The 15,252-nt window shown below is 44.1% G+C and overlaps 1 protein-coding gene across 1 annotated transcript in view; it reads left to right on the forward strand.

Annotated features, from left to right (window-relative positions):
• LOC106598776 (dihydropyrimidine dehydrogenase [NADP(+)]) overlaps positions 1 to 15,252 on the forward strand; it is an 81,044-nt gene that overhangs the window by 30,065 nt on the left and 35,727 nt on the right. The window contains 5 exon segments of the mRNA XM_045716021.1: positions 3,318 to 3,403; positions 3,811 to 3,974; positions 6,275 to 6,468; positions 7,970 to 8,063; positions 13,502 to 13,589. Coding sequence (XP_045571977.1) covers positions 3,318 to 3,403; positions 3,811 to 3,974; positions 6,275 to 6,468; positions 7,970 to 8,063; positions 13,502 to 13,589 — 626 coding nt within the window.

A 15,252-nucleotide genomic window follows, 5' to 3' on the forward strand; every position in this document is an offset into this window, starting at 1 on the left:
CTGGAAGGAAAGGCGGGAGCGAGAGCATACAGGTCGCAATGGTGGGTAGTATATGGAGCTTTGGTGACAAAGCGGATGGCACTGTGATAGACTGCATCCAATTTGCTGAGTAGAGTGTTGGAGGCTATTTTGTAAATGACATAACCGAAGTCAAGGATCAGTAGGTTGGCAGCATGAGTGAAGGATGCTTTGTTGTGAAATAGGAAGCTGATCCTAGATTTAATTTTGGATTGGAGATGCTTAATGTGAGTCTGGAAAGAGAGTTTACAGTCTAACCAGACACCTAGGTATTTGTAGTTGTCCACATATTCTAAGTCAGAACCATCCAGAGTAGTGATGTGTGGGCAGCGATCAGTTGAAGAGCATGCATTTAGTTTTACTGAGTTTAAGAGCAGTTGGAGATTTGTTTAACACTTTATTGTTTACTACATAATTCCATATGTGTTATTTCATAGTTTGATGTCTTCACTATTATTCTACAATGTAGAAAATAGTAAAAAATAAAGATAAACCCTTTAATGAGTAGGTGTGTCCACATTTTTGACTAGTACTGTATATACAGTACATTTGGAAAGTACCACCACTTCACTTTTTCCACATTTTGTTACGTTACAGTCTTATTCTAAAATTGATTTTAAAAATCCCCCTCATCAATCTACACACAATACCCCATAATTACAAAGCAAAAACAAGTTTTGAGAATTTTTTCAAATGTATAATTTTTGTTGTTGAAATATTGTTGAAATAATCATTTACATAAGTATTCAAACCCTTTACTCAGTACTTTGTTGAAGCACCTTTAGCAGCTATTACAGCCTCGACTCTTCTTGGGTATGACGCTACAAGCTTGGCACACCTGTATTTGGGGAGTTTCTCCCATTAATCTCTGCAGATCCTCTCGAGCTCTGTCAGATTGGATGGGGAGGGTCGCTGCACAGCTATTTTCTGGTCTCTCCAGAGATGTTCGATATGGTTCAAGTCCGGGCTCTGGCTGGGCCACTCAAGGACATTCTGAGACTTGTCCCAAAGCACCTCCCGCATTGTCTTGGCTGTGTGCTTAGGGTCGTTGTCTTGTTGGAAGGTGAACCTTCACCCAAGTCTGTGGTCCCGTCGCTCTAGAGCAGGTTTTTGTCAAGGATCTCTCTGTACTTTGCTCCATTCATCTTTCCCTCGATCCTGACTAGTCTCCCAGTCCCTGCTGCTGAAAAACATCCCCACAGCTTGATGCTGCCACCACCATGTTTCACCGTAGGGATGGTGTCAGGTTTTTTCCAGACGTGATGCTTGGCATTCAGGCCAAAGAGTTCAATCTTGGTTTCATCAAACCAGCGAATCTTGTTTCTCATGGTCTGAGAGTTTTTAGGTGTCTTTTCGCAAACTCCAAGCGGGCTGGCATGTGCCTTTTACTGAGGAGTGGCTTCTGTCTGGCCACTCTACCATAAAGGCCTGTTTGGTGGAGTGATGCAGAGAGGGTTGTCCTTCTCGAAGGTTCTCCCATCTCCACAAAGGAACTGAAGCTCTATCAGAGTGATCATCGGGTTCTTGGTCACCTCCCTGACCAAGGCCCTTCTCCCCGGATTGCTCAGTTTGGCTGGGCGCCCAGCTCTAGGAAGAGTCTTGGTGGTTTCAAACTTCTTCCAGTTAAGAAGGATGGAGGCCACTGTGTTCTTGGGGACCTTCAATGCTGCAGAAATTTGTTGGTACCCTTTTCCAGATCTGTGCCTCCACACATTCCTGTCCCGGTGCTCTATAGACAATTCCTTCGACCTCATGGCTTGGTTTTTTTCTCTGACATGACTGTCAACTGTGGGACATTATATAGACAGGTGTGTGCCTTTCCAAATCATGTCCAATCAATTGATTTTACCACAGGTGGACTCCAATCAAGTTGTAGAAACATCTGAAGGATGATCAATGGAATCAGAATCAGGATCAACTTGGTGTTTGTCTGAGCTGGGATGATTTCATTTGAAGTTCAACATAAAGAGTTTACATTGAGGGAGTTGAAACGTCTGTGTAAATGTATAGACATTGAACCAAGCTGTGATCACAAAGTCATAATTGTGAATTCCAGTCCCACTTCTACATGCTAATTGAGCACTCATAACAGGTTCACTACAAAAGTCTGATTCTAGACAAGACATCAAACTACATCTTTTGTGGGTACACATTTTCAATCTCCTTTTTAATGTGATTAAGGATGCATTTGGAAGTCTGTGCTGTGCCTTTTATCATGGCCGCCAGGCCTGAAAAAACACAGGTGAGCTCAGAGCTGTTCAGAGAGAGACCCTTTGTTAGTGGTACTCAAGATCCTGGCACACACTGCCGCGGGACATTTACGAATCCTGATCAAATAGGATTGCCTGTGCGTTATTTTCACTTGACACTTGGAGAGCTTACAGGCTGCTGGTCAGAAAAGCGTAAGTGATAGAACGAGAGAGGGAGAGAGAGGGTGAAACAGAGACGCGAGAGTGGGAAAGGTAAAGAGAAATAAAGGGATAGACAGGATCTCTCATCTGCCAGTTTTCTCGTGTTAACTTTGAAAGTGATGCATCTGCATCTGATGAGGAAAAAGAAAAGAGAAACGTCAATTAATTAAACCAACAAAAAACACCTAATTTACCTCACCAACATCTGTCCATTTGTTAAGTCTGTTTACGTTGACTAGTTCAATAAGGAAAACATAAAACAAGCTTCACAGAGGCTGCTCAATCCCGCCCCCTGCTTTCTTTCTCTCTCTTTCAATCTCTCTGAGGTCTTGACGTTTGTAGACAGGTCTCGCAGCACTGCATCCATTTTGTTACTTCATGAATATTTAATCAGGCCCTGCCAAATTAGCCCATGTATAATTTAGTGGCGGCTTGTTGTTGTCTACCAATATGGCGTCTCCACCGCCATTATGGAGTCATCAGTATTTATAACAAGTATTAGTCTTCCCTCTGCCTCTCTCTCGGTTGGTGCAGAGATACGTGGTGGCGAGGACGTACCGATCATCAGTCAGCCGTTTGTTTTCCGACCCCGCTGTCTCCATGGAGACAAAGGGACAAATCATTAAGTTAGCATAGACAGTGACACGCCATACCTCTCTCATCCAATCAGGACTGCCGGATGGATTGGTGACTCTTCACAGCCTTAATGTAGTTAGGCCTTTACATTATAGTGATACAGGGAGGTGTGTGGTATCATATGTGCCTTGTTAACTTTTAATGTAAAAATGGATGCCTGTTCCTTATAATTGTGGCATATCATAACAGAGAAATTAATCAATATCAGTTGATTGGTATATTGTGAATGTAATCATGTATTCATCCCCACAGGTGTCTGAAATGTGCTGAAGCACCATGCTAGAAGAGCTGCCTCACCAACCTGGACATCAAGTCCTTCATCCCCAGCATCTCAAACATAGGCAAGAAACCTATTTCTCTCTGGGTCTTGATGATAATGTAGATACAGTAATAGGTATACATTGACATTGTATACCTGCGAGCAGAGCCGTTGTGTAGTGGTAACATTCCCCAGCATAGCCACATATGCGACTCCCAACTGTTCCCACTAATTCTCTCCCACGTGACTGTCTTTGATTTACAGTCTGTGTCAAAACACCTACAAATATATATATATATAGCCATTGTATACCGTTAAACTCAAAGACAATGCATGAATGTTGATTTGAACATTCATTCTGAACTACTTATTATACTATGTATAATACATATACTATGTATAATAAGTTGAACAATTGAACCGTTACCCATTCTTCAGCTCACTATGTTGCTTCAATATCAATATGTGTCTGTGTTTGTATGCGTCAAAACTACTATGGAGCGGCCAAGGCCATCCTGTCGGACAACTTCGTGAGGCTGACGTGTGAGATGGTGGGCCTCACGTAGGAGCTCTGTGTGGGGGGCTGCAACCTCTTCGCCTCCGAGGAAGGACCCATCAACATTGGGGGCCTGCAGCAGTTTGCTGTTGAGGTAATGTACTACGTTTTGGCAAGAGAGATGCATCCTTTTGACCTCAGTATTGAACTGCAAAAAAAATAGAAAGAGAACACATTTGCATATTTTTGTTCTAGCCCAGAACTTTGTAGGCTGAAATCCAGAGCTGTTTGGCATGAAAAGGAGTGGACTGTTGGCACAAACATACTGGTACCCATGCTAAGAACTTTCAGCTACACTATTGCACTACAATCTGTGAACCGTTGCCAGGTTGTTGCTGTAAATGACGATGTATTCTCAGTCAACTCACCTGGTAAAATAAAGAAATAAATAAAGTAAAATTGTACCGATGGTCCTGATTTAACAACCACTGCTACCTGTCCTGTACTGTTGTAGTCGGAAAAAAAGCACTCAGTCACTCTCTCCCCAATCTGCTTCCTTTCTCTCTTCCCTGTCCTCCCTCCTCCCTCTCTTCCCTGTCCCCCTTCCTCCTCTCCCCAGTCCCACTCCTTCCTTCTCGGGGTGGTAAAACGCCTGTCTCCGTCAGAGTGACAGCTCCTCTCTTCCTAAATGCTAAAGGTCACAGATGTTTATCAAACTGATGATTAGATAACCCCTTCTGAGAGGGCCATCACTATCCTGCCTCCACAAACACAAGCACATGCACCCATATAAACACACACACACACACACACACACACACACACACACACACACACACACACACACACACACACACACACACACACACACACACACACACACACACACACACACACACACACACACACACACACAGACAAACACCGCAGGAACACACAGACCTACACACAAACACACTCACTCTCTCTCTCCCTCCCTCTCTCTCTCTCTTTCCCTCTCTCTCTAACACACACACTCATAAACACACACACATAATACACGCACACACACATAAACACATACACTCGCTCCTCAGGTTAGTCCTCCAATACAGGAGAAAAGGGCATTGCCTCGATTGAAGTCAGTTGGAAACAAGGGGCTTCTGTGAGCACCAAATCCCATTAGTTGTCACAGGACATCCCAGCCTGCCCAGGTAAACAGTGTAAACAGTGAATGAGAGAGTGGGATGCCTACAGTACACAGGGATCCCTATACAGTAGGTACAGGAGAAAGAGTAAAATGAATACCCAACATTCTGAAAATACACTATATATACAAAAGTATTTGGACACCCCTTGAAATTAGTGGATTCAGACATTTCAGCCACATCCGTTGCTGACAGGTGTATAAAATCAAGCACACAGCCATGCGATCTCCATAGACAAACATTGGCAGTAGAATGGCCTTACTGAAGAGCTGAGTGACTTTCAACGTGGCACCGTCATAGGACACCACCTTTCCAACAAGTCAGTTCGTCAAATTTCTGCCCTGCTAGAGCTACCCCGGTCAATTGTAAGTGCTGTTATTGTGAAGTGGAAACGTCTAGGAACAACAACGGCTCAGCCGCGAAGTGTGGAAGAATTGACTGGCCTGCACAGAGCCCTGACCTCAACCCCATCAAACACCTTTTGGGATGAATTAGAACGCCAACTGCAAGCCAGGCCTATTCGCCCAACATCAGTGCCTGACCTCACTAATGCTCTTGTGGCTGAATGGAAGCAAGTCCCCGCAGCAATGTTCCAACATTTAGTAGAAAGCCTTCCCAGAAGAGTGGAGGCTGTTATAGCAGCAAAGGGCAGACCAACTCCATATTAATATCCATGATTTTGGAATTAGATGTTCGATGAGCAGGTGTCCACATACTTTTGGTCATGTAGTGTATTTCATTTAGCCGACCTTACTTGTCCGATATCCAGGCTATTCAGCTCACATTCTGTAGCTGTGCATAATTAATTAAGGTTCCATTATCATAGCATCCACATAAAAACAATGACCATACTGTGTCAGAGGTTCCCTTGTAAATACAATTATGATGTAAACTATCATAACTGCAATAACTGCAGGTATGGTAGCATGGCTCTACACAGACCCACCGCCAAAAGCATCAGTCTTCCATCTCAATAAGTACCAGTGGGTTTAAAGATTGACTGTAATAATTTTGTTCAATTTCAGCTGGTCAATTCCTCTCATGTCAAATGTCACATATTAATGTGGTATTCCTCTTTTGGAATGCCCCTCACATTAAAACCCCAGCCCACTCAGGGCTCTGACCTTTGTCCAATGTGACAACCATAAATGTCAAGTCCATATTAACTTCTCCCTGCCCTGAAAAGGATACTGTACATATTTTTTTTCTTTTTCTCCTTCACCATTTTTGCTTTAACATTTAGACATTCTGTTGTTTTTCATTCCAGGTTTTCAGCAAGATGGTAATTCCTGAGGTTCGTAATCCTGACTTGCTGCCTCCAGATCAGATGTCGGAGAGCTTTCATGTCAAGACCGCTATGATTGGCTGTCCCCCGGTGACCTTCAACTGTGCCTCATACCTGGCCAGACTGGGGTATGACATCACTGTGTTCAATTAACAGACATATATTGGAGGATTGAGGTAGATGGGCTCAATTAGTATTACTAATTTCCAGTGAGTAACAATAATTTGGCTATGTACACAGGGTACCAGTACCGAGTCGATGTGCAGGGGGAAAGAGGTAATCGAAGTAGATACATTACATGACTAAAAGTATGTGGACACCTGCTCGTCGAACATCTCATTCCAAAATCATGGGCATTAATATGGAGTTGGTCCGCCCGTTGCTGCTATAACAGCCTCCACTCTTCTGGGGAAGGCTTTCCAATAAATGTTAGAACCTTGCTCTAGGACTTGCTTCCATTCAGCCACAAAAGCATTAGTGAGGTCAGGCACTGATGTTAAGCGATTAGGCCTGGCTCGCAGTCAGCGTTCCAATTCATCCCAAAGGTGTTCGATCGAGGTTGAGGTCAGGGTTCTGACAAACCATTTCTGTATGGACCTCGCTTTGTGCACGAGAGCATTGTCATGCTGAAGCAAGAAAGGGCCTTCCCCAAACTATTGCCACAAAGTTGGAAGAACAGAATCATCTAGAATGTAATTGTATGCTGTAGCATTAAGATTTTCCTTCACTGGAACTAAGGGGCCTGAACCATGAAAAACAGCCCCAGACCATTATTCAGCTTCCACCAAGCTTTACAGTTGGCACTGTGCATCTACCAAACCCAGATTCATCTGTCGGAGTGCCAGATGGTGAAGTGTGATTCATCACTCCAGAGAACGCCTTTCCAGAGTCTAATGGCAATGAGCTTTACACCACTCCAGCTGTCGCTTGGCATTGTGCATGGTGATCTTAGACTTGCGTGTGGCTACTTGGCCATGGAAACCCATTTCATGAAGCTCTCGACAAACAGTTCTTGTGCTGACGTTGCTTCCAGAGGCAGTTTGGAACTCGGTAGTGAGTGTTGCAACCGTGGACAGGCGATTTTTATGCGCTAAGCGCTTCAGCACTCAGTGGTCCTGTTCTGTGAGCTTGTGTGGCCTACCACTTCACGGCTGAGCCGTTGTTGCTCCAAGACATTTTCACTTCACAATAACAGCACTTACTGTTGACCCGGGCAGCTCTAGCAGGGCAGAAATTTTATGAACTGACTTGTTGGAAAGGTGGCATCCTATGACAGTGCCAACTTTGAAAGTCACTCAGCTCTTCAGTAAGGCTATTCTACTGCCAATGTATGTCTATGGAGATTGCATGGCTATGTGCTCAATTTTATACAAATGTCAGCAATGGGTGAGCCTTAAATAGCCGGATCCACTCATTTGAAGGGGTGTCCACATACTTTTGTATATATAGTTTATGTACATATAACTAGTAATAAAGTGACAAGAAAACAGGACAGAAAATAAACAGTTTAGCAACCTTATGGCTTGGGGTAGAAGCTGTTCAGGGTGTAATGTTTTCAACATTCAAACATTTTGACAATTTTATAGATAAGCCCTTTCTACAAAAGCATTGTTTAATAATTTGTGTTTAGTAATCATGTTCTATGTCTTCCTCTTTTCCTCTGTTTCAGTACTGCAGCCATCCCTCAGTTCCTCCTGCCATCCCTCAGTTCCTCCTGCCCTATGAGGTGATGGAGTTTGAGATTGATCTGAGGAAAGACCTGGGGGTGATGGTATTAAACACACACCACACTGAGTACACACACATGCATGTGCACACACGCACACACATACACACACGTACAAACACTTGCATTGCGTGCATGCACACACACATGCGTATACAAAGACTTGCAAAGCGCACACGCGCACACACACCACCTCACCACACCTGACTGCTTACAAACACCACACTGATTATAGCCACCCCTGATACCGCACCTTACTTTACCTCCTCAACATGTCGCAGCAGCGACTTTTCCGTGTTGTCTCTTTTTAACAACTATTTAATCAAACTCTGTATTTAACAAGTTTACCAAGGGTCTTAGTTTTGTCCTCACACAACTTTTTTTATTCAACCTTTTCACCCCGGATCTATCTGGAGATAGATCTGCAGGACCTCCTCCGGCCGAAAAAAAAGTGAAGTAACATTATGCCTTCTCATTGCAGTCGCTGTACTCTTAATATACAGGAGAACTATTGCCTTATGGTGAGGATAGCCGAGTTGCAAGCTCGGCTTCAGATGCAACAGTTAGGCAAGGGCAATTTAAGTGCAGGAAAGGATGATACAGTGTCTGTGACACCAGTAAATACAGGTAGTAGTGTTAATCCCCCTGCCCAGTCCCCGCAGCCAGACAATTTTCTCATGGCTTCTGGAATGAAATGCTTTCTGCATGCTCAACCGGTGTCTGTCATTCAGCCGTTTTCTCCACTAAGCAACGAGTCGGAGTCAGAGCCCGAGCCTTCTCAGGTCTTTCCTCCACCCGTTACGGGGTCTGAGCTGCCGAAGCCTTCCACCATTAGCTCTGACAAATTGAAAACCCTAGTCATTCGTGACTCTATTACCCGCAATATTAAACTTATTAAACTTGAAAAGAATCATTCAGCGATCATACACTGTTAATCAGGGGGCAGGGCTACCGACATAAAGGCTAATCTGAAGATGGTGCTGGCTGAGGCTAAAACGGGATGGTGTAGATGGTGTCATCACTGTCCTGTGAGGATCACAATGGGTCAGATCAGCTTGGAAATGGCTGACAATAACCAGATCCTCTCCCACCCGCAAAGGGGGGAGGAGGGAACTGTGGTGGTTTTAACACCTCCACACCCAGAAGTAAATTTAAGCGAGAGAACTCCCTCTCTACCCTTTAGTATCAATCAAAGGAATGCCTTTGTCTAGAGGGACTTTTGCCCACACAAAACTCTAACGTCCAAACGTGGATAATGGAACAATAATTCTAACATAAAGAATGTGGGGAATGGTCAGCGGGGAAATGTAGAAAACTACTGTCATATTGTGATGTTATTAAAAACTGTATGGACCAAATACTGTAACTTGGAAAGGATACCCCCTTTATCTGTCAAGTTTTCATCCAATATATTGTGAATACAATATGAAGAATGATGAAGGTATTTGTGTTAACTTCTTTGGGATGGGGGCAGTATTTTCACGGCCGGATAAAAAACGTACCTGATTTAATCTGGTTACTACTCCTACTCCTAGAATATGCATATAATTAGTAGATTTGGATAGAAAACACTCTAACGTTTCTAAAACTGTTTGAATGGTGTCTGTGAGTATAACAGAACTGGCAGGCCAAAACCTGAGAAGATTCCATGCAGGAAGGGCCCTGTCTGACAATTTGTTGCCCTTCTGTTACATCTCTATCGAAATTACAGCATCTGTGCTGTAACGTGACACTTTCTAAGGCTTCCATTGGCTCTCTAAAGCTGCCAGAAAGTGGAATGGGGTGTCTGCTGTCTCTGGGCAAAGTATAGGAGCAGAGTTTGTAAGTGGTCAGCCTGGGGACAGTGAGACTGGAGATGCGCGGTCACGAGAACTCGCCACGTTTTTCTTTCTCTCTTTGAATGAATACAACGTTGCCCGTTTGGAATATTATCTCTATTTTACGAGAAAAATAGCATAAAAATGTATTTTAAACAGCATTTCATATGCTTCTAAGTACGGTAATGGAATATTTTTAATTTTTTTGTCACAAAATGCGCTCGCGCGTTACCCTTCGGATAGTGACCTGAATGCACAAACAAAATGGAGGTATTTGGATATAACTATGGATTATTTGGAACCAAAACAACATTTTGGTTCCCCTCAGCCCGGAGTCTCCAGGCGATGGCCCTCAGCCCGGAGTCTCCAGCGACGCTCCTCAGCCCTGAGTCTCCAGCGACGCTCCTCGACGGTGGCCACCCTCCCTTCCCTTTGTTTAAGGTGCATTCGGGGTCTGCACCTTTGGGGGGGGTACTGTCACGTCCTGACCAGTAAAAGGGGGTTATTTGTCATTATAGTTGGTCAAGGCGTGGCAGGGGGGTGTTTGTTTTGTGTGTTTGGTTATTGTGGGTTTAGGTTCTAGTTTTACTATTTCTATGTTTAATCTAGCTTTTCTATTTCTATGTGAGTTTTGGCAATGACCTCCAATTAGAGGTTGTTGTTGTCTCTAATTGGAGGCCATATTTAGTTGTGTTTGTTTTCACTTGTGTTTGTGGGTGGTTGTTTCTAGTATAGTCTGTGCACCTTATTGGACTATTTTTGTCGTTTGTTTATTTTGATTAAGTGTTTTCTTTAATAAAATTAAGAAGATGAGCACTTTACCCGCTGCGTTTTGCTCCACTCAATACGACCCTTGTGACACTTGCGGACGACACACAGCTGTACATTTCGATGAAACATGGTGAAGCACCAAAATTGCCAACCCTGGAAGCTAGTGTTTCAGACATAAGGAAGTGGATGGCGGCAAACGTTTTACTTTTAAACTAGTTTTAAACAGAGATGCAAGTTCTAGGTCCTAAGAATAAAAGAGCTCTGCTGTTTGAGCTGACAATTAATTTTGATGGTTGTACAGTCGTCTCAAATAAAACTGTGAAAGACCTTGGCTTTACACTGGACCCAAATCACTCTTTAAAGAACATATCAATAATATTTCAAGGGCAGCTCTGTTCCATCTTCATAACATTGCAAAAATCTGAAACTTTTTGTCCAAAAATGATGCAGAAAAACTAATCCATGCTTTTGTCACTTCTAGATTAGACTACTGCAATGCCCTACTCTCCGGCTACCCAGATAAAGCATTAAATACACTTCAGTTAGTGCTAAATACGGCTACTAGAACCTTGACTAGAACCCCAAAATTCGATCATATTAGTCCAATGCTACACTGGCTTGTTGTTAATGCTCGGTCTGATTTCATGGTTTTACTGCTAACCTACAAAGCACTACATGGACTTGCTCCTACCTATCTCTCCGATTTGGTCCTGCCGTACATACCTTCCCATACACTACGGTCACAAGACCCAGGCCTCCTTATTGTCTTGAGAATTTTTAAAGAAACAGCTGTAGGCAGGGCTTTCTCCTATAGAGCTCCATTTTTGTGGAATGGTCTGCCTATCCATTTGAGAGACGCAGATTCGGTCTCAATCTATAAATCTTGCCTGAAGATTAATTTCTTCAGTAGGTCCTATGATTGAGTGTAGTCTGGTCCAGGCAGTGGTGAACTGCCTTTGTTGTCTCTGCCTGGCCAGAGCCCCTCTCTCCACTGGGATTCTGTGCCTCTGAGCGTACGACGGGGGCTGGGTCACTGGCTTAGTAGTGCTCTTCCATGCCGTCGCTAGGAGGGGTGCGTCACTTCGTTCCAGGATTATTTTGCTATACTCGACTTGAGTGGGTTGAGTCACTGACGTGATCTTCCTGTCACACTCGTGCGGTGGAGAAGATCTTTCATGGGCTATACTCAGCCTTGACTCAGAGTAGTAAATTGGTGGTCTGTTGATATCCCTCTAGTGGTGTAGGGGCTGTGCTTTAGCAAAGTGGGTGAGGTTATATCCTGCCTGGTTGGCCCTGTCTCGGGGTATCGTCGGACAGGGCCATAGTTCCCCCCCAACTCAGCCTCCAGTATATATGCTGCAATAGTCTATGTGCCAGGGAGCTCGGATCACGTAAAATTCTCCTGTCTTATCTGGTGTCCTGTGTGAACGTAAGTATGCTCCGTCTAATTCGCCCATATCTCTCTCTCTCTCTCTTCGCTCCCAGAGGACCTGAGCCCTAGGACCATGCCTCAGATCTACCTGGCCTGAGGACTCCTGGCTGTCCCCGTCCCCGGTCCACCTGGTCGTGCTGCTGATCAAGTTTCTGCTGTTTTGTCTGTGGCTATAGAACTCTGACCTGTTCACTGGACATGCTACCTTGTCCCAGACCTGATGTTCTCGACCCTCTCTCTCGCTCCCTCACTCCCGCACCTGCTGTCTCAACCTCTGAATGCTTGGCTATGAAAAGCCAACTGACATTTACTCCTGAGGTGCTGACCTGTTGCACCCTCTATAACCACAGTTATTATTATTTGACCCTGCTGGTCATCTATCAATGTTTGAACATCTTGAAGAACGATCTGGCCTTAATGGCCATGTACTGTTATAATCTCCACCCCGCACAGCCAGAAGAGGACTGGCCACCCCTCAGAGCCTGGTCCTCTTTAGGTTCACCACTCACCACTTACACACACACTCACCAAACCATAGACACACTATGCTCACACACAACACTCTCACTGTCAAGAGCTATGCACCCATCACCAGGAAAATGTCTGTGACATTAATAACGACAAAAGCAACCTAAAGCTCTAAACAAACAGGTACAGGGCAGAGAAATCAATTAGAAGCTACAGTGGGGAAAGCTAAGTGACAAAGACACTTCCTCCGGCGTGGGGCATCCATCTGGTCATTGTCTGAATGCCATAGCCAGGAAAAAGGCCAATCAATATTACTCATCCAGCTCACCTAACCGTGATTAATTTGATTTATTCCTAATTATTTATTTATTTGATGGAGAGAGAGAAAAGAAGAAGGGAAGAGAGAGAGAGGGAGAGAGAGAGAAAAAGTAATGGAAGAGAGAGAGAGAAATAGATGGGTTATTGAAAGAGGTGGAGAGGGAGAAGGGTGAGAAAGAAAGATGGAGAGAGAGAAGAAAGGGAAGCATGGGGAAAAGAAAGAGAGATAAAAGAGAGAGAGAGTGAGACAACATTCCTTGAGGTTGGCTAGACAGGAGCGAGGGGATGAAGGGAGGGGAGTTAGCTAATGCTTCTTGCCGTCTGACCTTTTCTTCAAGGCTTTATTAATCTCCAGAAATGAATTCCATTAAGATGGCCTCTCAATTAATTTAATTAAGAGAAAGAGTGTGAGGGAAATGAGAAGGAAGACGTTGTCCCAACTTCACTCTATTACACCAGTGACAAACACAAACAAATAGGCCGCTGTCATGGCCGTGTCATTTGTCTTTTCCATGTAGTTATCGAACCCCAGAGGAATGTTACCCGACCATGGTCCTATTGTCTCTGTCTCTGAATATCACTGTGTGTATTTTATATGATGAATGTCACTGATTATTCACTTACATCAGACACACATTTAACTCAACCCTAAAAATCCATAACTTGCCCACTTTCAGGTTGTCAGAGAGAAGGGACTGGGTATGAACGGGATGAGCCTGAACTCCCTGAAAGACAAGGAAATCCAGGCTGTCTTCATTGGAATTGGTTAGTCACTTGCATCTTTCATGTCTTACCTTACATAAAATATAAGATATAGTGTAGCTTGTTGTGCAAAACTCGATCTTTAACCAGAGATGTTTTTTAAACATTTTATACTGTAAAACTATTTGGTGGAATGTGCTTTGTTGCTGCCCGGGCAAGTAAAATGTTGTCCTGAAGACAACGTTAATTTGCTTTGACTCTAGTGTTCCGTTTGTATAAAAAAAATAAACCAAGCTAAGCATCACACCATTCTCCTGCCTAAATTCCCTTTAGGGCACAAGGCGAGACCCAAATGCAGACACAGGAGGCAGATGGTTGAGCTCTGATATTTATTACAGCAAAAGGGGTAGGCAAAAGGCCGGTTGGGGACAGGTGAGAGTTCAAAAACCAGGTCAGAGTCCAAACAGTACCAGGGGATAGGCAGGCTCAAGGTCAGGACAGGCAGGGGTTCAGAGAACAGGTCCGAGTCCAAACAGTACAAGGGGATAGGCAGGCTCGACGTCAGGACAGGCAGGGTGTTTCAGAGAACAGGTCCGAGTCCAAACAGTACCAGGTGATAGGCAGGCTCGAGGTCAGGACAGGCAGGGGTTTAGTGAACAGGTCTGAGTCCAAACAGTACCAGGTGATAGGCAGACTCGAGGTCAGAACAGGCAGAGTGGTTAGGCAGGAGGATTCAGCGTCAGGACAGGCAAGGGTCAAAACCAGGAGGGCTAGGAAAAAACTGAGACTGGGAAAAATAGGAGCTAGGAGAAACGCTGGTTGACTTGGCAAAACAAGACGAACTGGCACAGAGAGATAGGAAACACAGGGATAAATACACCGGGGACTAATGGGGAAAACAGGAGACACCTGGAGGTGGGTGGAGACAATCACAAAGACAGGTGAAACACATCAGGGTGTGACAAATTGCGTTCCGACCACTCCCTCCACACACCAAACGGCGTGCTGAGTGCGCACACAAGCTCCCATTAGTCGTACAGAAGTAAAAGCCTATAAAAACGTATCTAACTGATGGGATATACCAGCTCCCGTTAGGCCTACAGAAATAAAAGCCTATAAAAACGTATCTAACTGATGGGATATACCAGCTCCCGTTAGTCGTACAGAAATAAATGCCTATAAAAACGTATCTAACTGATGGGATATACCAGCTCCCGTTAGGCCTACAGAAATAAAAGCCGATGAAAACGTATCTAACTGATGGGATATACCAGCTCCCGTTAGTCCTACAGAAATAAAAGCCTATAAAAACGTATCTAACTGATGGGATATACCAGCTCCCGTTAGGCCTACAGAAATAAATGCCTATAAAAACGTATCTAACTGATGGGATATACCAGCTCCCGTTAGGCCTACAGAAATAAAAGCCTAAAAAATGTATCTAACTGATGGGATAAACAAGCTACATTAATTGCCAAATGACGACAGCTTTATCACAAATTCAAAATGGACTGGTTAATTGAAGTAGGATAATATGTGTTCCAACAACGAGCTGCAGTTTAGGAATAATAATGCTCGTCAAACATCTCATTACAAAATTATGGGCGATAATATGAAGTTGGTCCGCCCTTTGCTGCTATAACAACCACCACTCATCTGGGAAGGCTTTCCACTAGATGTTGGAACATTGCTGCGGGGACTTGCATCCATTCAGCCACAAGAGCAT

Source organism: Salmo salar, chromosome ssa03 (genome assembly GCF_905237065.1).
Source record: "Salmo salar chromosome ssa03, Ssal_v3.1, whole genome shotgun sequence".
In the NCBI taxonomy this organism is placed as follows: Eukaryota; Metazoa; Chordata; class Actinopteri; order Salmoniformes; family Salmonidae; genus Salmo; species Salmo salar.